We start from the raw sequence: 24,728 nt of genomic DNA, 5'->3' as shown, positions 1-24,728 counted from the left end.
GAGCTACCCTATGATCCAGCCATTGCACTACTGGGTATTTACCCCAAAGATACAGACGTAGTGAAGAGAAGGGCCATATGCGCCCCAATGTTCATAGCAGCAATGTCCACAATAGCTAAATCGTGGAAGGAGCCGAGATGCCCTTCAACAGATGACTGGATTAAGAAGTTGTGGTCCATATATACAATGGAATATTACTCAGCTATCAGAAAGAACGAGTTCTCAACATTTGCTACAACATGGACGGCACTGGAGGAGATAATGCTAAGTGAAATAAGTCAAGCAGAGAAAGACAACTATCATATGATTTCTCTCATCTATGGAACATAAGAACTAGGATGATCGGTAGGGGAAGAAAGGGATAAAGAAAGGGGGGGTAATCAGAAGGGGGAATGAAACATGAGAGACTATGGACTATGAGAAACAAACTGAGGACTTCAGAGGGAAGGGGGGTGGGGGAATGGGATAGACCGGTGATGGTTAGTAAAGAGGGCACGTATTGCATGGTGCACTGGGTGTTATACAGAACTGATGAATCATTGAGCCTTACATCGGAAACCGGGGATGTACTGGTTAATTTTCCCCCCAAAAAAAAAAAAGAATTTGAAACGAAAAAATAAATAAATAAATAAATAAATAAATAACTGTTTACTATAATCGGTGTTATCTTTATGCCGCCTGCAAAGAATAAGATGATAGTATTGAAAAAACTGGGGGAGAAAAAGCATGTATTTTTAAATGGATTTTGTAAATAGATCAAGTAGGGCATAAGTGATAATCACATTCAAAGAACTTTAAATGATCCCACCAGCTAAATAGAAAACTAAGAAAAGATAAGTTGGTAAATAATTAGGCTCAGGTTTCAGACAATCCCCAATGCATGTTCTATTCACTCCAGTCTGGCTGAAATGAACATAGTGCTGGAGTAAAGAATCAAGCAGAGAACAAAATGGTTTAAAATGCAGACATCAAACAAGAGGGTGGAGATAGCAAACTAGAGCCCACTTGGGTTTGTTTATGAAGGTAACAGACTGATCAGTGCACTTCCCAGGCAGCATCCCCTGACTTCACAATGACAAAGGGCACAGAAGGAGCAGCAGCGAGGGCCATGAGCATCCTGGGGGCCCTGGGAGCTCTTACAGCCCAGATCAGCCCACGAGGATGAGGGCCCCATAAGGGCAGGGACTGCTTCATTCCTGGCCCTAAACCATGGGCGGCTCATAGTTCTCAATGTATTTAACCGATCAGTCATAGCCACTCAGTTTGCACTCTGTGTACTTATTAGCAGATGCCTATTCATCTTTGCAGCATATTTCTGCCATTTTCTCCTCAACTGGAACCACAAAAGTCATACAAATTTAGAGCTGAAAGGGGCCTCGGAGAGCATGCGGGGAAGCAGGAAGCCCCAAGCATTTTCACTTATTGAGGTGTTTCACTGCGGCAAATGGAAAATACTGGGCCCTTTAGGATTTGTGGGGGTTCCAATGACATGGAGCGTTAGGAACACCCATGACTAGAATGGGCAAAGAGGCCAGGTATAAAAGGTGACTCGTCCATTCACAGGTGCATTAGTGGGCATTCCACCTCAGAAGAGCTGAAGACCTGGGCTTCCTCCTAACAACAGACAAATATATTCCCCTGGTGGGTTTAGACACTGCTTTATTTTGGGGTATAGAATAGACACGGCTAACCTGTTTTTATCCAAACTGATTGGCCAAAGGAGCTACCTTGAATTCTGAGAAAACCTATGCTAGAGAAGTCTCACCAGGATAGGAGGAAGTGACCCTTAGAAGGATACACTGGAAATCAGAGAACCTCAGTACATGTGAGAAAACTCAAGCATCTTATGGCTTGGGGTAAGCCAGACCACTTTCAAAAGCATTATCCCAGCAAGAGAATCCAAAGTCCCTATGCAAACAAGAAGGTAACACACTTAAGTTCTATCCCAGAAGCATTCTTTGACACCCCCATCATCACAGAAGTATGATTGTCAGAACTGGTGTGTTGGAAAATGGTGGGAAGACACACTTTATAGGTGACTAGAAGCTCCCTAGAGGAGGGAGTGCTGGTGTTTGGATGTGATCCATAAGATCGCCTGATATGGAGGCTCCCAGAGGCTGAGAGGCCCTTCTGCTTGGTGAGGGAATCTGAGTCCACAGGGTTCAGTCTGAGCGAATGGGACCGTGGGCTCAGTGCTTTCTTATCCTGGACTGCAGTGGTTTTACTGTGCCTGAGACATCCATTAGTAACTTGCAGCTTTTACTGAGCCCTGGGAGGAAATTCAAGGACAAATCCTATTCTAAAAGCCTCTCCTGGGGGCGCCTGGGTGGCGCAGTTGTTAGGCATCTGCCTTCTGCTCAGGGCGTAATCCCAACGTTCTGGGATCGAGCCCCACATCAGGCTCTTCCGCTAGGAGTCTGCTTCTTCCTCTCCCACTCCCCCTGCTTGTGTTCTCTCTCTCACTGGCTATCTGTCTCTGTCAAATAAATAAATAAAATCTTTAAAAAAAAAAAATAAAAGCCTCTCCTGGGCTGGTTGCAGGTAACGTGCAGTAAGAGGACTATGTGTATCTATAAAAACAGAAGGGTGGTCATTCAGTTTCCTCTCACAGAGGGATGTTTTCGATACTAGGTCATTTGAAGGAGTTAGGAACATGTAGAAGGATAGTTATTTTTCAGTTGGGATTAAAATAAAAGTGAAATAACTTCTGTTTCTTTAGGGCAAAAACTCAACATAGCACTTTCTAGCAAATTGGAGAAAATAAACCTTGGAAACAGGTGATCAGCCTAAACTGATCTCACTTTTTACTTACATAGCTCTGAAACATTTCACATCACTTCTCCAACCCTCCTGAAATTAACTTCCATGTCATTTAAGTCTCTGAAAAGAATGTTCCCTTCACTATTGTTCAGTTCTAAAGTCTCTTTCCGAAAACCAAAACATTCAGAATTTTCCCTGGCTGCTCTGCCATCAATATCTTTTCTTCCCCGTCCTTGAAAAGCAGCCTCATCACACAGAACCCCTGCTGTTCCGCATTCCTTCCATGTATGACTTCTCTCCCCTCACTGTCTATTCCCCTGGTCCAAATGAGAGGCGGAGCCTCTAGGATATGATCTGTAAGTGACGATTAATGTTGTTTGTGGAAAATAACTGCCAAAATAGCCTTCAGTTATGTTATAATTATTTTCCTTCTTGGTCTTAATGTTTTGTTTTTTTCCTTCAGATCCATAGCTGCATTTCACTTATTGATCAAGTAGGCTTCTAGAAAGAATCAACATTGAATCGAATTGAATTCATAGTGAACTCTGAATTTGAATCAACTTTTCAGGTCTAAAGCTAACTCTTACATTGCAGTTTTTACTCAAATATTAAAAATCTCTGGAAACGGAACTTCATGTTTCCTTCTGGAATAAGAACAACCAACCAAGCAACCTGATGGATTCAGTTCCGAGACTTTCTGTAAGATGTCTATGAACACACTGCCACTAGTTCATAACAGGTGATTGATACCTTCATGAGAAAAGTGTCCTTTTAAAATTATCTTCTTAAAAACTTACATTGACAAAGACTAAAGGGGGTCTTTTAAAAAATCTCCTTTGAAAATCCTTAAATAAAAAAGAAAATATTTTTAAAATCACCTTCCTTTCCACCTAGCACCCATCTCCCTCCCTTCTCCCTTCCGTCATCCCTCACTTTCTCCCTTCCAATGAAGGATTACTTTTGCAAATTTTGCAAAATCAGAACCCGACTGCAAGAACAGAGTTACATATACATTTAATTCACTTGGTTATCTGGAAAATAGTTTACAATATGACTCAATGCCTACATTTGTCACACTAAATCGTTGCATTTTAACCCCCGACTTAAATTTGGCAGAGTGATCCAAATGTTTGCCACTTAAATATTATACTTTCCAATCATACTCCCTAATCTGATGAGACCGAATCACATCTAACTCAAAATTATAATATTGGCAACCACTAACCGAGAGTTCGGGTTCCCAGCACGGTGGTAAGTACGGATGTACAATATCCACCTCAAACCTTACAACCTTGTGCAGTATTATCCCCATTTTAGATGAGACGACCAAAGCAAAGAGAAGCTAAGTATCTCACCTAAGACCACACCAACCATAAGTGGAAGAACTGGGATTTTATAACATATTTTTCTTTAACTTCCTGAACACCCCTGCAATTATAACAAAAGGTTAGGCCTCATCTATCTCATATCATTAAAGAAAAGGGGAAAAAAAGGCAAAAAAAAAAAAGGCCGGAAGAGATCTAAAAACACTGCAACTGATACTCAGGCTTAGATGAGGCCAGCATGACCCGGTGTTCCCATGTGGTGAACAAAGCAGGAGGCACGGTACGCTCATATGTTCAGAGACCTCGGAAGGTGACTCACAGGAGGTTCCTTTGGATGACACAGTCAACTTGAGTATGTTGTGGCTCTTCAGAAATGTATTGCAAGATCTTTATAATGCTCTCCTGGTAGGGTCAGGGTGCAATCAGTTCTGAACAAGATCAGTGAAATATGATTTCAAGAGCAGCTGTATAATGTGTGATGAATTCCATCAAGTTCCACCAAAATGGAAAAATCCCTGACTACATAAACAAGTATTTTCAGCTGCGTTATCATATTTAAGGAAAAAATTTAAAATTTCTCTGGGGAAATAAAAATATCCTCTTAATCAAATTTCTATCAATCAATTAAAAAGAGAAACACTGACGAGAAATTATAATCTGTTTCACCACCTACAATTGCTCTTCTAGAATCTTCCAAATCAATGAGAGAAATCATGGTTCCCTTTATCATCACTTAGTGCAAGTAGAAGTTGTCTCAAAGAGACATAAGGAAAAAAGAAAAAAGGAAGCTAACGTAGTGAAGTAACTACCCCAATTATCATTGAGAGAAAAGACTGAGTTGGCACATGAGATGCAAGGAGACTTTTCTACTCCACTGTAATTCCTGGGCCAGGACACTGTGATTACAGCAAAATTTTGATTCTTAAAATAATGACCAGTAACGTTTCTATGAGAGGGGTCTAAGATCTGGCCATCTGTGAGATACCTCAACCCATATGCAATGAAACTTCCACTGCAGTTTTCTAGGAGCGGAGGCAGCTGTATGTGATGTTCATGCCCTTCTCTAGAGAGAACAGACTTGAATCTCTTTCAACGCTGAAGGCTGTTACCTTATTTAATGAGCCACGAGGAACTCTGCTGTTTCCAAGACTTCTTCCAGGCCTCCCTCCACCTACAATGGCTCTCCGGTACAATAGCGGATGTACCAGCACAACTGGAAAAGGTCTGCCTGAGCACAAGGATTGCAGAGGACAAACAATAATAAAGGGAGGCTGAAGAATGGAAAACCGTACTGACAGGAGAGCTGTGACTTGTCAAGGACAGCTTGCTCTCAGCAGATTCCTGTCCTCCTTTCTCCCTTCTGGTGTCCATTTCCAAGGAGTCAGCTCCCACATGTTTGCAATATGACTCACGACTAATGGTACAAGAAGTGGAAGGGGTTTGCAGTAAAGAGCTAGATCTTTCCTCTTTGGAAGCTATCTGGGCTTCCACCCAACCTGGTTCTGCTGAGCCTACATGCTATGCCGATTTGGGGAAAATAAAGCAAACTAAATCTGAGCTGTCCTTTCAGTCTGAATTGCTGAACCNCATGTTTTCTGTAGGCTTAGGTGACGACAAAGCATGGTTTACTATTACTTACATGGTAATGAATAAATGATCAAGTTTCCTTCCCTTTTTGAGGCTTAGTTAAATTAAGCTAAGGCTTCCTTAGGGATACTGGATGAAGTTTTCTTTGATGGAAAAGACATTTGCTAACAGAAGTAGAAATGTTTTCCCTGCTCACCGATGTAAGGCCATCAGTTAGGATCATTTTGGGCAAATATCTTTACATTCCCAGGCCTTTCTTTTTGAGAAAATATCAAGTGTTAAACATTCAGAAAATTGCTGCATCTTGGAAGAGTGACCTGAGCCAGGAGTAGCAGAGTCCAGAAACAAGGCCAGCACATCTGTGTTTCGATTTCTCAGAGGACTCCCAAACACCCATGGAAATTGAAAGCTTAATTCTCTTTTTGCCCTGTGATACTCTTCTGCCTCGCAGTTCTCAGATTTGTGGTTTTTGTCTTTGAATCTCTCTCACTCAGGGTACCCAAGAGACCTAAGCAGAGGATATAACATAATGAGACTGTCAAAATTCTGTATAGCCAGAGTCCATCTAGTAAAATAGAATATAATATTTCTGAAAGTAGTCAATTCCACTTGATTTCTGGAGGGCACAAAACATTCATAATAGACTCAGTTTTGCAATTTTTTTTTCCAAAGTGGGGGAAAAAACTACACAGAAGCAGACAGCCTGAGAAATAATCAGTATTCTACAGAACCCGGTACCTTCCCTTGGCAAGGCATAAGTGGAAAATTTCAGGCTAATATTCCAAGACATTATCAAAAGAAGTGACATGAGGAACTTGATATAAATAATAGTACAATACATGTGGTATATATTGATGACTAGAACAATAATCATGGCCTACCACTGGAATATCAATAAATTACCTAATAAAGATTTTTAAAAAATCCTTCCAGACCTCTGCCCTGTATCTGCCCTGATGGTCACTTTGGGTCCCTGTCTACCCCCTTTCTCTACCAGTGATCACCTCTGGAGTTTCTCAAAAGACAAACTCTCATCTCTGCATTCTGAGACCATATCAGTACATATCCAAGACGTTCCAGAATAACTCAAGTTTTGAACAACAGATTCTATGGCAATGTTATACAATGAGCACAATGAGAAGAAAGTGAGCTAAGACAATGGAACTACCCAGTGGCCAAGTGGTGAACAGGTGGTAGAAGAGAATAAGAACCTGCAGTCCTAGAGTTTGGGTCAGCATTGAGTTAAACTACTTCTCACATGAGCAAATTAATAAAATTTTATTAAATTCAAACTCATCACTACCTCTGGGCATTTTAGGGACAGTGACTGATCTGGATCCTAAATCTACTTGCTTTAAATTACAAGAGCCTCTAGAATAGGAGCAATATTCCCAGAAAACATTCAATATGCACAAAAATCAGTAAGGGCTAAACTAAACTTGGTTTCAGGCGATACACTGAAGAACCAAGATATTTAGATGTGGGCCTGAGAAAATAAGCATATCATTTATTATTTCTTTCCAGACCCTAAGGTAACAGTTTTTTTTTTCCTTTTTAAGTTTACCTCATTTGAAGACAATGTCCTTTCTCAGTGGACACAGAGGCTGAAGAGCCCTTCAGAAAGCGAGGTGGTCTCTAAGCCCCTGCATGTGCCTTTTATTTTCTTTTTTTTTTGGACAGGGTATCCATTAGAGATTGATCTTTAGATCAGTAGGTAACACTGCTTGGTTTTAATCTCCCCTGCTTCTACTGTGAACTAAACTCATATCAAGAAGCTAATTAAAAGGAATCACACCCTAATAAAAAACTCATCACTGATGCATAGCTCATTTGTCAGAAATTAAATAGTAGCCATTTGGCATAGCTGATCTAATACATGAGCAAGATTCAAAGAGAACTTCAGGAGAAAATGGTGATGAACCTGCTAGACTAGGGTAGAAAGACGTGTGAGATATGCTGCTGTGCTCCCAGCTGGCTGCTTCTCCTCTTAGCCATCCTTCTCTGTGAATTTACAGCTTCTCCTCTTTTTGCAAGGTCCCCAAAGGTGAGCATCTGGGAGCTGCCTTGGGCCCTCTGCAATTTTCCTAGTTTGCTCTGCTCTTGGAATTTCCATCTTCTTTGCATGCCTTCAATGAAGACTTCTATATGATGCTCACAAATCTTGCTTCCACTTCTGATTCCTCTCCTACATATTTAATACTGCATTTCCAAAACTTTTTGGACATCTAATGTCATCTCAAATTTAACATATCCAGAACCAGACTCGTGATTATCAACTGATTTACATTCCTTCCTTTTTTCCTACCTTTCTCCCTTCTCCCGTCCTCCATTTACTGGCACTGTGGTAGGCCTGAGGCACAGATAAGGATAAAGAGCTCCTTGACTTGAAGGAGCTCAGAGTCTGTTCCCAAATTGGAGAATCAAAATTTATGAGTCAAAAAGGATCTAACCAGCCTACCTCAACATCCTTATTTTATGTACAAGGCAACCAAAGCCAAGAGAGATCAAATGGCTTGTTTAAGGTCACATATACTTTTGGCAAAGCCAGGAATAAACCCAAGACTCCTGATTTGCTAATTTCCATCAAAGACATCATAATTCTCCCAGCAACTCTAGTTCAGATCTGAGGAGACATGTGATTCCTCACCATGTCTCACCCTCAACAACTAATCACAAAGCACTTTAATACCTTTCTTTTGAATATCTCCCACATCTACCATTTCCTTTGGTTTCCAACCATCAGCAGGCTGACCATCCAGGTCAGCATGACCTTCACACATCACCCTGCACTTACCTGCAGAGATGTTCAGTCTCCCTGGTACTTCCTGCACTAGCACACTTCTCTTGCCTGACCTGCACCACCTTCTCAGCCCCAATCCACCCTCCTCCAACTTGATCCACTCGTGGCTACCAAGGTAATATTTCTTGAACATCTGTACACATCACGCGTCTGCTCCAAGCCCCACGGTGAGTCTCCAATACGCTCGGCATGCTGTGGGAGAAGCGATCTGTAGTCATGGGGAAATACTGCTTGCACTCTACTCCCTGGAGAATCATCTTCTCTTGAACTAGTATTTCTCAAACTTATTTGACCACAGAACTTCCTTTTTTCAAGGAACACACATTTATCCCCCATCAGATCCAGTATTTGCAGAAGTGCACTGTGGGAAGCAGGAGGCTGCAGTCTACAGTTCAACAGGTTGGCCAGGCAGCCCAGACTTCCTCTACTCACCTTCCCATCCTTCCGTGACTGCCTGCCCCAGCAAAACTGGCCCACTCATTGTTATTTAATACTTTATTTTCACAATTTCTCCAACTGGAAATATTCTCCTTCCTTTCCACTTACTTAAATTTTACCCTTCCTCCAAAATTCATCTCTTCTGTAAGTCCTTTGCCAACTCTCTCATCCAAAACTACTGTAGCATTTATTTACTTCTTTCAGAAAACCAAAATCTCAATAGCAAAAAATATATAGCTCACGTTTGTATCAAGAAGCTTTTGTTTCTCTTGCCTTTGGAGATGTGTCATGAAAAAAGTTGCTGTGGCCGATGTCAAAGAGGTTGCTGCCTATGTTCTCCTCTAGGATTTTGATGGATTCCTGTCTCACATCAAGGTCTTTCATCCATTTGGAGTTTATCTTTGTGTATAGTGTGAGAGAGTGGTCAAGTTTCATTCTTTTGGATGTAGCTGTCCAATTTTCCCAGCACCATTTATTGAAGAGACTGTCTTTTTTTCCACTGCATGTTTTTTCCTGCTTTGTCAGATTAGTTGCCCAAAGAGCCGAGGGTCCATTTCTGGGTTCTCTCTTCTGTTCCATTGGTCTATGTGTCTGTTTTTGTACCAATACCATGCTGTCTTTGTGATCACAGCTCTGTAGTACAGCTTGAAATCCGGCAATGTGATGCCCCCAGCTTTGATACCACCTTACACCAGTTAGAATGGCAAAATTGACAAGGCAGGAAACAACAAATGTTGGAGAGGATGTGGAGAAAGGGGATCCCTCCTACATTGTTGGTGGGAATGCAAGTTGGTACAACCACTTTGGAAAACAGTGTGGAGGTCCCTTAAACAGTTAAAAATTGAGCTACCCTATGATCCAGCAATTGCACTACTGGGTATTTACCCCAAAGATACAGCCGTAGTGAAGAGAAGGGCCATATGCACCCCAATGTTCATAGCAGCATTGTCCGCAATAGCTAAATCGTGGAAGGAGCCAAGATGCCCTTCAACAGATGACTGGATTAAGAAGATGTGGTCCATATATACAATGGAATATTACTCAGCCATCAAAAAGAATGATTTCTCAACATTTGTGGCAACATGGACGGCACTGGAGGAGATAATGCTAAGTGAAATAAGTCAAGCAGAGAAAGACAATTATCATATGGTTTCACTCATTTATGGAACATAAGAAGTAGGAGAAGAAAGGGAAGAAGAAAGGGGGGTAAAAAGAAGGGGGAATGAACCATGAGAGACTATGGACTCTGGGAAACAAACTGAGGGCTTCAGAGGAGAGGGGGTGGGGGATTGGAATAGGCTGGTGATGGGTATTAAGGAGGGCACGTATTGCATGGTGCACTGGGTGTTATATGCAAGTAATGAATCATGGAACTTTACATCGAAAACTAGGGATGTACTGTATGGTGACTAACATAATTAAAAAATATTGTTATTAAAAAAAATAAAAAATAAAAAAAGCTCATAAAATGGCTAAATTTTCCCTATTAAAAAGCTTCAAATTAATTTACAAGGTAAGAGTATATTACATTCATAAGAACTGCATTTCTACAAAACCATTAGGATCTTGAAGGAGGGGGAAAAAAAGGGAGATTAACATTAATAAGTAATTTACTATTACTGACACTGAGTTCAGCTATTTTGACCAGAATAACTTTAAGAAAGTTTCATGCCTTCATTTTCATTTTGCAAAAATTGTCAAGAACCGGCTAATGAATACTATGAGAAGAAAAGTGAACAGTGTACAGAAAAAAATAAAATCATTACAGATGTCATAAATACCACTTATACTCTAAGTGAATATTACCCCTTCTTGTTTCCAGTGATTTTTTTCCACACAATATAAACAAAATTAGTCTCATTTATTTAAAAGATACCACTTTTGTATATCCCTATTAAAAAAAAAATTTCTTCCTAATGGTGAAAAGATGCCTTGTGATGATAACACCCAATTCAGTTCTTATCTAAAGTTCAAAAGCAATCATATTAAAATGCCACATTTTAAAACACATGTGTCTCCCCCATCTCCATAAGAAGCTTCAAGTTATGAAAAAGCTCATAAAGAGAAGGAAATCTGAGGTAATCCCAGTCTTTCTACTTCCTGAACTGAAAATGTACAAAACTCACCTGTGGGCCTCCTACCTCCTCCTGACAACCGATATTTGCCATCCCAGAGCCATTCATTCCCAGAAGGCTATGACAAACAGGACAGCAGTCATCAGCCCAGATTTCCCATACCAACTGGGAAGAATCCTGGACTGTCTATACTCTGGACTTTGCCAGTGTGTCTAAGATTACCATAACTGATGCTCCTCCCTGCCCCTGCCCAGCTCAGGCCTTGCCTGCTTGGACTTATAATGCCTTCCTAACCTCTTTAACATCTTCTGGCTTGATCTATTATCATAGGCACCTGTCCTGTTCTCCCAAGACTATATGTTCATCTTGTTTTAACCTCTTGCTGGTCTAGCCCATCGTATCTCAAGATCCCTTTGCTCAACTGAGCCCTGGACAGTCTCCTGAGATGAGAGAAGATTTAACCTCAAGTCCTATCTCCAACCTTATTATCCCACATCAACCCTTTACTTCAAGCAAACTGATACATTCCTGGAGCCTTGACTTATCCATGCCATACACATCCCCCATTTTGTTTTTCAAAAGCCCAGTCCTGCAAGACCTAATTCAAGGCTCTGTTCCCAAGAAACCTTCTCTAATTTGGCCTCTGACAATCACCTCAACCTCTGAACTAGTATACCTGACTGTCTTCACCAGAGATTCACACAGCAGGTCCTGCAAAACAATAGTCCCAAATCATGTCTCCAAGGAGAAGGCTCTCTCTTGGAAATTATAATGCACATTATCATATTAAAACTTAGACATTTTACAGCAAAGAAACCTTTCAAACAATACTGAACCCCCTGTTTGTGAAACTTATTTAGCTATGGAATCCCCTTTCTATCTTCTATCCTTTAAAAACACTTTGGAAGTGCAGACATAAGGAAAACAGGTTTTTACAAGCCAGTGGCATTTCCCACCAGTGATCTTGTATTCGAATGTGTCCCTGTGCTCATGTCTTCTCTCCAAATGGTTTGAATAGTAACAATCCAGCAGCTCCAATTAGCTTTGGGCTTTCTCAACTTCTTCTTGTTCTTCTTCTTGTGTTTTGTTTTGTTTTGTTTTGTCTTTGAGAGAGAGAGCGAGAGCAAGCACGCACATGAGCAGAGGGGGAGAGGGAGAGAGAGAATCTTAAGCAGGATCTATGCCCAGCATGGAGACCAACACAGAGGTGGACATGGGGCCCGATCTCACGATCCTGAGATCATGACCTGAGCCAAAATCAAGAGTTAGATGCTTAACCAACTGAGCCACCCAAGCACCCCAGGGCTTTCTCAACTTCTTTTGCTATCTTTACCCTCATATCACTCTACGTTTGCTAGGTGTAAGGTCGTGCACAGTGCCTAGCACATAGTAAATATAGAAGGTATTAGCTACTTCCATTCCGAAGCAGTAGAGAATGTGGTCAAGAGTTGGGTCTGTGGAATCAGACCAACCCTGTTGTAAGTCTGACCCAGGCCTCACCAGTGAGGTCAAGGACTATGTCTATTTTGTTCACTTGTGCTTTGTATACACATGGTCCCTAATACAGAGCATACAGTCAGTCAGTTTTTATGGAGTGAATTAAGGGCAAAGCAGTTCTCAACCCAAGTGATTCTGCCCACCAGGGGAACATATGACAATGGCTGGAGACAGTTTGGTTGTCACAATTAGCATCTGGTGCGTAAAGGTCAGGGATGCTATTAAACATCCTACAATGTACAGGACAAAGAATTATCTAGCTCCAGAGGTCAACAGTGCCGAGGTTAGGAAAACCTGCCCTAGAGTCAGACTGGTCAGGGATACATTTCTAAATGCGGACACTGCTTGTCTTGGAGCAAGTTACTGAATTTTTCTAAGTCTTTATTTCCTCATCTGTAGAATGCAGAACTGATGATACCTTATAAGGTTGTTGTAAGATAACATATATATATAAATGAGATAAATTGAGTAACACATATGAGATGTTTAACACAGCAGTTTGTGGGTAGAAAGTATGACCTATGAATGTGACCTGTGAACATTCTTGCCGTTAAACTTCATTCACTGTCTCATAATGAGGCTTTCAGCTGAAATCTTTATGCTCTCAGAACTCATTATCAATCCCAGAGTGAGTACTTTTATCAAAATAAGCCCTGTGCCCCCACTTATGCTTACTGTATAGTCAGATTTTATTTATGTGCTCACCAGGGGCTCGACAGTGAAAACGTTACTCAAGAAGAGCATGCTGTCTGCCTGAACCAGCCTCCTCTGATTCTCAAAGGTGCGGGAGAGAATGGAAAGTTGTTCTCGGAGTGAAGGATCATAAATGCACTCTTCAAGAAACTCATCGGTCTCATTCTTTTCCTCTTTGCTCAGATCATCACAGACTCTAAAGAAAATATAGGAAATGTGAGATTCATTTTGGTACTCCCATGAAGAACATTACAAAGCCCTCGCTTCCAGTCCGTCATCCTGGAAGTGGTCTCGCCCATCACCTTGAGATGGTCCCTCTTTGCCATAAGTCTGTAACATAGGAGCTGAGTGACCTTGGACTTCAACCTCTCAAGAGCATCAGTTTGCTGATCTTTAGTCACTTCCTTCAACAAGTCCTCCTGGGCTTCCCGTTCTACTCAATGCCCGTTTGCTTACTACTGAGCCCTTATGTATATTTAGATAAATATTTTCTTTCAGATAATTCTGTTTCCCAGGCTGCTTTTTAAATATTTAATATCTACCCTGCCTCGAACACTTGAAAAACAATTTTGTTTCTTTTTAAACTTACTTAGCTTTAATTCTTAATACTTAGCTGTTAGTTACCTAGAGAACAGAATCTGGAACCAGCAAGGACTCGGCTTGGACACTGGCTCTGCTATCATTTACTAGCTCTATGACTTTGGAATTTCCTGAATTAATCCCAGCCTCAGTGCCTTCACCTATACAACAGAGATAATAGGAGCTCCTCCATCATAAAGATGTGTGGAAGATAAAAATGTGATCAAGGATCTGACAGTTCCTGGGACAGAGAAGATAATAAATACTGTTTTCTCCCCGGTTCAACCCCAGGCACCTACCAAGCTCTCAAGCTTATAAAATGCTCAAACCGCACCTAAAGACACTTCCTTCTTTCTCTCCTTCTAGTTCTTAATATCCATCGTGGTAAGTCAGAAAAACAGCCTTCCCCAACACTCTCCTCACTGTCCTCACCAAAGCTGTGCTCACATCACTCCTAGTACTGTTACTTCATCTGCACTTTGACGACTGGATTTTATCTCCTCCCAGGACATAGGACCATTTTCCCAGCATTTTGCTGATATTGCCAATGGTTAGAGACAATTTATTCAGCTAAGTGAGTGCTCAATAAGAAGCCCGGGTCGCTGAATTCCTGTCCCAGCCCCAACCACTTTCTAAAAGACTTCCTGTATGTTCAGCAATGCCAAACAGCTCTTTTTAATGACTTAGCATTCAGGGCCCTTTGGTCACAGAGGATAAAGAAGTCAAAGAAAGGGGTTCCATGTGTTGTGGTCCCAGGAAGAAAGCACCCTGTGCTTCCTTCTCTTTGCTAGCTGGAAATCAGTGTCCAAGGTAACCAGGGCCACAGTCCTTCTACACTGCTGGGCAGAACAGGACAAATAAAGAGAAGTCAGTCCGAAGAAAGGAAACCACTTACTCCTGTGAGCAGAATTTATGATACCTACCTTTGGGAATATATCCTGAAGAAACAATCATGGATATAAACAATGACACAGCCAGAAAGATGTTCATCGAAGTGCTTGCAATAATACTAACGGATGTGGGTAAATCTGATGTGAGAGACTGAAGGATTACTTAAACAAACAATGGGAATCATAAACATTCCATTTCTTTAGGGGGTTAATGGAAGTGCGGTGCGGAAATAAAATATCTTACATAGACCAAGGACGATAATGCTGCATGAACTGATGAGTATGATCAACCCCAACCTGACAACAGAAAACAAAAGAGAATGAAACAAAAATTCCCAAATGCTCTTCTCCCACACTGCTGGGACTCATGAATCACTCACAGCCACATAATGCAAAGGGGGTCATGATGCACTATATGTCTTCCTCTTTGCCCTCTGATTAGAGAACGGGAGCCATGGCTGAGAGTTTAAGAAGGGAACATGAAACACCTTGATCTCAGCTGACTCCAACAAGGGCTCCTATAAACCTCAGTCTATTTTTGGGCCGTCTTGTCCTGCTGCTATTCATGGTCTCCTACCTTCAGAGGTGCTTCTGTTTTACAGATGAGGAAACCTTTCATCAGAGCACACACTAGCCCTCTCTCTCATAAAACCATGGATTTAACCCATTTTAGAAATGGTCTGGTAGCCACTTTCAGGTATCAAGTACAGTCTAGCCTATGGATTATAATGAATGGGAAAAACTTGTGTCTCAGGTACAGTAGCATTGAACCAGTAATGCTCCCTTATGTTGAGGTGCTGGGACCCTGCTCCTTTGCAGCACCCCCAAGGAGTGTAACTGGATGCTGAGATTAAAAACTAAGAGCTTTGGCCTTCAAGAGAGAAATACTCTCATGTCCACACTTGGCATGGAAAAGATGAAGTCATCCATCTTCAAATGGACCATATGACCCTGGACACCGAGCAACTCTGTGATGACTATTATAAACTGAAGACTAGGTCTGCCTTCCTGTTTACCAAGTACCATCCAAGTCCTCAGATTCTTGTATCACCCTGGGGAAGAGAAGGGACTCCCAAACACAACTAAGATTAAATTTATTATTGGCCAGATGGCAGGCTCAAAGCCCAATTAAAACTGATCAACCCAGAGAAACATGTCACTTCCTGCACCTGAATATTGTGGAATAAATCCATGCTGACAACTTTGTGGGGGTTCCACTGAGGATTCTAGGAGTTCTTGTATAGAACAATCTAGAATTAGAGCCAAATGCTATTAAAACAATGGCTATGACCTTCATGGAGAAATGGAAAGCAAAAATCCTCAAAAGCCAATGCCAAGTCTCCGAATATAATAAACTGTGGTAAGAATGATTATGAAAGAATCTGGTAGGATGTTTTATAATCCCTCAGGACAAGGGGGAGGAAGTAGGGAGAGATAAATGCAGCTTCTGTTTCTGAGGAGATTAATTTCTCTGCAAGTCCCAGAAAAAAACGTCAACAAAGAGGAAGACCCAAAAGATAATTTTTGAAGGTCCCTATATCTCATTCTGAAGGTTTAAAAAAATGAAAAAACAAAAACAAAACTTAAAGCCCAGAACTTCTTCCTAGGGGGAGTGACATCTTCATTGTCAGGGTCTAGAGCCTGGGATTAGCCCAAGGATCTCAAACATGGACATATGTCCTAAGATTGGTACCAACATGTTTTGGTTTGATAGGTAAAGAGTAAGTCATCCTTCTTGAAATGGAAATAATAAACTGCCAGAGAGGAATAGGGTTTCCTACTCCTGACTAAGGCTGGAATTTCACCACAGAGAGAAGAGATATCGAAGTCTTGACTCAGGTCACATCATCAAGATGCAGGAGGACATGGGTGCCTAGGTAGCACAGACAGTTACTCTTGATTTTGGCTCAGGTCATGATCTTGGGGTCCTGGATTGAGCCCCACATCAGGGGCTCTGAGCTCAGTGAGGAGTCTGCTCGAGACTCTCCCTCTTCCTGTGCCCCGCCCCCACGCTCGATCTCTCAAATAAATAAATAAATAAATAAATAAATAAATCTATCTTTTTTTAAAAAAAGATGCTGGAGGACAGAAACCACAATGACTAGAATAGGGTCCTGAGGGTATTAAAGTGATTAGCATTGGGGCGCCTGGGTGGCACAGCGGTTGAGCGTCTGCCTTTGGCTCAGGGCGTGGTCCCGGCGATCTGGGATCGAGCCCCACATCAGGCTCTTCTGCTATGGGCCTGCTTCTTCCTCTCCCGCTCCCCCTGCTTGTGTTCCCTCTCTCGCTGGCTGTCTCTATCTCTGTCGAATAAATAAATAAAATCTTAAAAAAAATAAAAATAAATAAAAAAAAAATAAAGTGATTAGCATTTTCAATGTGACCAATGAGCAACTTTCAACTCCTGTAAGATGAATGCCTTAGAATGAGCTTTAAGCCGTATTACAACTGGACAGCAGTGGGCAGACTCTTGAGTCTCACCTAAAAATCTACACTGAAGTTTTAAATCTTGGGTCCTTAGGGAGCTACAAAGGGAAACTTTATTCTCTCAAAGTATGCATGAGCCCATTTAGAACAGATTCTCTCTGCTCCAAGTTGAGGATCAAACTAAATGTTCAGTAAAAGGCAAACCTCTCTATATTTGTCTAGCTTTTTGAGAGGATGGGCATTACATGGCTAGTTAGGTCCAGGACAAGAATTCATGACTAATAACACGAACTTCAATTTAAAAAATACATTAAAAAATGAAAGTTATGGCATGGTTGGGGATATAACAAGGAACAAAAGAGGCATAAAACAGAAAAGACAACCTAGCCAAATAAGGAATTGGGCATAAACGGCCTATTTCCCCTCTAACTCTATTTCCCCTCTTGCCCTGGACATCTGGCCCTAGGAAAGGGGGAGGCAGAAGGTAAAGAGCAGCATATTCAATAACCTCTTCACTTAGATCAACCAATCCGGTTGGGAGAAACAGGAGTTGTGTTGCCAGGTGTCACCCAAAGTGAAAATGGAAGTATTCTTATTCAGTCATTTGAAGCCACTTCTCAAGTTCATTGTTTAATGGAGGGACAAGGTCTAGATGATCAAAGTAGGCTTCCAAGCATGATTATGAAACTGCTATTCTGGGGCGCCTGGGTGGCACCGTCGTTAAGCGTCTGCCTTCGGCTCAGGGCGCGATCCCGGCATTATGGGATCGAGCCCCACATCAGGCTCCTCCACTGGAAGCCTGCTTCTTCCTCTCCTACTCCCCCTGCTTGTGTTCCCTCTCTCGCTGGCTGTCTCTCTGTCAAATAAATAAATAAAATCTTTAAAAAAAAAAAAAAAGAAACTGCTATTCTGTATTATTCTCTTGCTACAAAAAAAAAATTGCTAGAGGAACTAATAGAGCAAGAAAGATAGCGAAAGAAAGGCAACGCAAGAGAAAAGGAAGAATAAGCCTCAGGATAATATGAAAGTGATAAGGGGTTTGAGTATCAGAGGAGGTAAAGTAGAAGAATAAAAGAAAGAAATGTCCATCCAGGCGTCGTTGAAATTATATTCTCTATCTGTGGCATATCTGATAACAAGTGGTTTAAGTTTTTCTTGAGTTTCACTGTTGAAATTAACTTCCTTCAACACTTTTTGGACATCGGCGTGGCATCAGTCATGTGTTATAGTCAAATGCACACAGTTGAAGGTAAAGCTGGCTTTCCTTCTGACAGTGTAGACCATTCCCCCCAAAAGACGATGCCCACAGGACAAGCAGGATATTGAAACACTGTTTACTGGAGTTTGTTTGTTTGTACCTGCTCTCCCATTTTATCTGTAAGCATGCTTGGACCATTCTGACTGTTGGTACGCTCTTGAACGAGGGAATCAGGACAGAGGAAGCGGTGCATAAGCAGTTTCCTCTTGCCTTTCTGAACTACTGGTATTTCTCTGCGATGAGGCAAACTGAAGTTTTTAGGCAGGAAAGGCTTTTCTTTTTTCACTTTTTGAAGATGGCACAGTGGTAATCCAGTGATTAAAGCTCATTGTCTGAATGATAAAGCTTCTGGTCCACTGTGTCCTGCCATTGTCACAGCTCCTTCTGATTCAATTAGGGACAGAACACTGGGGGATTTCTGCCTGGTTTCTGTGGACCTAAGACTTTTATTTTTATCACATACTAACTTGGTTTTAAACAAAGCTTTGAAGCTTCCCAGGGCTAATCTTTAATGAAAATGGAGAGGCAAATAAAAAAGGCTGAAATAAATTCCAATGAGCAGCGAAAGTGCTAATTCAGGGAGGGTGGAAGGAGATAAAAATGAAAATGGACTTTAAAAGAGGCAGGGATAGATTCAGTAAAAAGAAATATTCAAAATTTAACAGTGATGAGATTAGTTAAAAGAGTTTGGTTTGCCACTTTATTAATTTTCTCCACTGCCTGAAGTATTTTAAAATGTAGAAGATTAAAGATACCAACAAGAAATCATTATTAAATTATATGGTTAGCAGGGATTGAGCAACGCTACTAAAGCTAAGAATATAAAAGCCACTGTATCTAAGCCCTTCTTTTTCCTCATTCTTCATATTTTCCGGAAATATTTTCTCACTGAAAAAAAAAATCCACACTGATCCCAATCCAAAAGAGATTATTTTTAGAAACTATGAAATCTGACCAATCTGACTAGGGTTAGGAAACAAAAAACAGTCCTGTAGGTTAGTTTTGAGAGATTAGTGAAAAATGATATATTTGGTCTTTAAAATCCAGGAGTTTAGCTACTAATAAACTATAACCAGGTTAAGACGAACTGGGGATGGACAACATACGTTCCACATAGCTCAATTCAAGTTCTTTAAATGAGAAAAGGAGCATCATACACCAGAACCAAGTTATAAAAAATCTGACCTCGTTTGAGTTGGTTAAAAACTTACCACAAAAGTCACAGATTTTTCATAATAACTGAGCTTTGAGATCCCCCCCCCACAATTACAGCATATTGGTGATTTTTCTTACAAACCTATACTTTTCTCCATCTTCCTCTTCCTGGGTAGCAAATATCTTCCACTGGAAATGGGCAATGATGTTACTGCGGTTGTGAATAGTTACAGTTCGCTGATTGGCCAGAGATATGTAGGTTTTCTCAACGATCAAGGAATTCCTGTCCAGCCTTATATTCATGTCTATGGCAGCTCCATACAGAGATAGAAAGACTTTTTCACCTAGAAATTAACAAAGTACAAACACACTTTGAGATTTACTCTAGAATGACTACTAGGATATTTTTTCCCCAAGGTGAAGTTATAATAGAAGCATTAGACATTTCATTCTCTCCCCCTCCCCTGCCATCAATCCAGAGATCAGACACGATCAGAAAACTTAAGTATTATGTTTGGTGTAGTTATAGAGAATCAAAGAATCTTATTTGTTCACTGTAAAAACCACATAAAATATGAATTGTTATGGTGGGTATTACCTTTTCTTCTTTGTAATTTTTTTTAAAGATTTTATTTATTTATTCAAGAGAGAGCGAGCGAGCACAAGGAGCAGAGGGAGAGGGACAAGCGGATTCTGCACTGAGTGCAGAGCCCAGGACCCTGAGAGCATGACCTGAGCTGAAACCAAGAGTCAGACACTTAACCGACTGAGCCATCCAGGCACCCCTTCTTTGTAATATTTTTAAATCCTACAGTTTGACCATGAGGGTACCTGAGTTCTAGAATTATAACCATATGCCTCCTCTTTATCCCAAGCACGAGCTGAAATTCTTTTTTTTTTTTTAAAGATTTTTATTTATTTATTCGACAGAGATAGAGACAGCCAGCGAGAGAAGGAACACAAGCAGGGGGAGTGGGAGAGGAAGAAGCAGGCTCATGGCGGAAGAGCCTGATGTGGGGCTCGATCCCACAACGCCGGGATCACGCCCTGAGCCGAAGGCAGACGCCCAACCGCTGTGCCACCCAGGCGCCCCACGAGCTGAAATTCTGATTCTTAAAGTAACTGTACCAAGTATATTGAGGAAGAGCTGCTCAGCATGCAAGGATCTAAGTCCAATCAAAGGGGATCAGAAAGAAAGAATTAATAACTTTATTATGTAAAAAAAATAATAAAAATAAAAAACACACAACTATTTAAAAGGAATCACTTCCTTAAACAGGAATTAAAACAAAAAAGAAACACACACATAGACACACAGTATATCTAGGTAGTAGTTATATAGACAGGAAACAAAATAGAAAGACCAAAGCTATGCTTAAATTATAAATTACAGGGTCTTCAGGAAACATGCAAAGCTGCCAGATAGCACTAGTAATGAGAGAAATATAAAACAAAATACCATTTCATAACCATCAGATTAACAAAAATCAAACAGTTTGGCAATGCTGTTTTGGAACTATATGGTAAGGATGTAGAAAAACAAGAATTTCCATATATTGCTGATGAAAATACAAATTGGTACAACCACTTGACTAACCAATTTAGTTTCCGGTTAGGCTCAATATACACTCGCCCTATAATTCTGCAACTGCACTTCTTAAGGAAAATCTCAAACAGCTGCACAAGCCATAGACAGAGATACTCATTGAGGTATTCTTTGTAACAGCAGAAAACTAGCAGGAACATCCGCATACTCAATAGGAGAACAGATTACAGCAGGTTCACAAGCTGGAGTGTTTCACATTAGTTAAAATGAATCAGAACTATATGGATCTATGTGTTTAGATCTTTAAAATGTAACGCTGAATGAAAAAGTCAAGTTGGGAAATAGTATATACAGTATGATATCATTTATGTGAAGTTTAACACTATTCGAGTGGGGTGCCTAGGTGACTCAGTCGGTTAAGTGGCCGGCTTTTGGTTTCGGCTTAGGTCACGAATTCAGGGTCATAAGATCGAGCCTCGCATAAGGCTCCATGCTCAGCGTGGAGTCTGCTTGTCCCTCTCCCTCCCTCTCTGCTCCTCTCCCCAGGCCCTCTCTCGTGCTCTCTTTCTCAAATAAATAAATAAAATCTTTTTAAAAAACTACTTGAGACAATAACATATATGATTTATGAACAGATAAATATGCAAAAATATCATAAAAATGAACCCAATACAGCTCCTTTGAGGACCAAGCCATGGGAATTAGATCAGGATAGAGTAATGAGATGACTTCAAATCTGTAATCAGTTTAGTTATCCATAAAACAAAACATCTGAAAGAAATGTGTATAGCAAAATATTGAGATGGAATAAATATAATGGTTGTTGATTATATTATTTCTGCGCTTCTGTGTATTTCATTGTTTAAAAGTCTAATCAAGGAAAAAGACTCAAGGGCTATTACTTAGTTCCTACAAATCTCAGGGTCAGAGGGACTAAAGTCATCAATTTGAGTTGCTCACTGCAAAACTGCTCCTTCCAGAAATATAGCAAAAGCCACTACACTCTTTTTGAAAACCATCTAATATTGATTTTTTTTTCAATCCATCTTCCAAAAATCATCAGATCCACAGAGTAAAGGAAGCAATAACTCTTGTCTCCACAGCTTTAGGGACCTGATTTGGTTTGTACACCCACTCTCATGAAGACAACCTTAGAAAGGGCTCCCAACCCCTAGCTACTCAGAAAACTGGTAGGATGAAGGGATGTTATGCCCGCCGGAATGAGCAAGGTAGGGTTCCCCAGCACTGGTATTCTCGTGTCTCCTTGGAGCGCCTGTTCCCACTTGGCTTCCCATTTGGTTTCTGGGGTTGAATGTTGTGATCACTATAGATGAGGTTAGCCACTGTCACTTATTCTGTCCTAGTAAAAATATGTTTTGTGAAAGTCTAATGAGACTTTACCTCTTGTTAGTTTTGCTACTATCAATCAAGCAAAAAAAATATATATGAACAAAACTAAATTAACAAAAAAAAATATGAAGCTAGCTATAGACACAATACATTTCATACTGTGGTTTCAGTACTTTCAGACAACAGAGGGCAATAAATAAAATATATGAGTGGAGCCATAGATTCTCCAGGAACCAGCAAGTTTATGGAAAGAGTGTTTCTCATCTCTTGGTCACAGCAGGGTCAAATCCACCATGCAAGTAAATTGCTGAATCAAACTTTTTCAGAAAAGCTCTTTCTTTGAAGGGTTCAGGAAACAACTTCTGAGACTTGCTTGATTGAGCTTACCCAGCCCATCAATGGCAATGTCAAAATCAGTATTCTCCATCTACATGGAAGGCAGTGTAGATTACAGAAAGTATGCTGGCTTCAGAGATGCCAAAGACCTGGGTTCAAGTTCCAGCTTTACTTAAGTATATAGTCATTTAATGTTTCTGGGACTCAGTTTACTTATCTCCAAAATAAAGGGAGTTACATAAATGCAGAGAACAATCTGGTGGTTGCAAGAGGGTGGGGGGAGTGAAGTAAGTAAAGGGTACTAAGAGGTACACACTTCCAGTTATAAGTGACAGGAATGAAAAGTATAGCATAGGGAATATAGTCAATGATATTGCAATAATTTTGTATGCTGACAGATGGCAACTACCCTTGAGCGTTTTGTAATGTATATAAAATGCCCAATCATGATGTTGTACACTTGAAACTAATATAACATTGTATGTCAACTATACATCAAAGTTTTTTTAATAAAATAAAATAATGGAGTTAAGAGACGTCCTCTAATGTCCCTTTAAATACGAACATCTAACGACTCAAGTCTTCACTTGCTATGTAATTGACAGAAACCTCATTCCAACCTCCTAAACAATCCCTCACCATCAGTGCATCCGAACTTCTGCTATGCCTTATCCTAAGCTATGGAAGAAAAAATGAAGAAAAGGAAACTTGGGTCAAGGAATGTTTCCATTGCCTCTGAAGCCACATTAAAACATTTACTCTTTCACCATAACTATATTTTGCTAGGTTTTCTAATGATAACAGCACATACTCATAATTAATCATAATAATCACACACATGAAACAAAGCTTATGCAGGTAAGTCTGCACAGGTACATTCAGATATATTTAGTAGTTTCACCTGTAAGATAACAGTGCACTTAACTACTTACTATGTTCTATTTTGGTATTCCTTTATTGGCCTTTAGAAGAAAAAAAAGAACTTCTTTATGGTTTATTAGAGTACAATATATAAATGACTATAAAGCTGTCCTGTGAAGTACTAATATTATGATTATGTATATCTTTAATAATAATACATCATGATGCCTTTGGGGGAAAAAAGCCTATTTGCCAACTTTGACTCCTAAATTGAAATATCTCCTCTTCGGTAAGAGACATAATACTTAAAAAAAAAAAGCTGAGTAAGTGCATCAGCTCCATTTCCTGATTATGCCAGTGGTTAATGTCACCTCTAAGGTGACAGCAACCTCACCGGGCATTAAATAAAAAACACTTTTATGCTCCTACTTCTAGGGTTCATTCAAGTAACCAAAGGTTTAATAAGGACATCTTTTTTCTTAAGCCCTGTTGTAAATACTAGTATCTCCTTGAACCCCTAGATTACATAAAGTTTCTCAACACCCAGTTAAAAAGTGCAAAACTTAAGCAGTTAACCATTTGTTTGTCTTTTAATAGTCAAATAGTATTTTCACATCTCAGTTTTATTGGAAATGATAGAATTAGTTTACTCATCTGTTTTGTTTCCGATTTTGTTTCATTTTGTTTTTAAGAATGTAGTCTTGAGTAATTGTGTTCTTAATCTCTTCTGGAAGAATCAGTTTGTAAAAGGTATCAAGTTACTTCAGTTCTTCTCTTTCAGACTATTATAAAAAGGTAACTAAATCATTTCTTGGGTGAAATCAATTCCCTAAACAAACTTGGTTTCACCACAGAAAGTCATATACAGAAGAAAGCAGGGGAGGGTTCTGGTTGAGGTAAACATTGATGAGTAAAATATTAGATACTGGCGAAATTTACACTCATCCTCCTTAATTGCTAGAGCACTGGTTCAAACTCTGGTTGATGACAAAGAAAAATCTCCTAGCGGCATTTAACCAAGAATTTCTATCCAATGGAGGACCAGCAACTGAAGGGCATAAACACAACTGTTAGAAATGTGATTGAGTACTTCCCACTGAGGATTATCAATGTTCCTCCTTCTGGAACATTGTTTGAGGAAGTATGAAAAA

General features: G+C 40.3%; 1 protein-coding gene across 1 annotated transcript in view; it reads right to left on the bottom strand.

Moving 5' to 3' along the window:
- The window catches only part of HYDIN (HYDIN axonemal central pair apparatus protein), a 394,665-nt gene that overhangs the window by 252,956 nt on the left and 116,981 nt on the right, over nucleotides 1-24,728 (bottom strand). Inside the window, exons 9-10 of the mRNA XM_008702363.2 lie at nucleotides 19,627-19,828; nucleotides 13,188-13,371 (exon numbers count right to left, since the gene is read on the bottom strand). Of these exons, the coding sequence (XP_008700585.2) occupies nucleotides 13,188-13,371; nucleotides 19,627-19,828 (386 nt within the window). The remainder of the gene's footprint in view (nucleotides 1-13,187; nucleotides 13,372-19,626; nucleotides 19,829-24,728) is intronic.

This window comes from Ursus maritimus, unplaced genomic scaffold, assembly GCF_017311325.1.
Source record: "Ursus maritimus isolate PB19 unplaced genomic scaffold, ASM1731132v1 scaffold_19, whole genome shotgun sequence".
Taxonomy (NCBI): domain Eukaryota; kingdom Metazoa; phylum Chordata; class Mammalia; order Carnivora; family Ursidae; genus Ursus; species Ursus maritimus.
The sequence above is the reverse complement of the archived record's forward strand: the minus strand, read 5'-3'. Positions and strand labels throughout refer to the sequence as shown.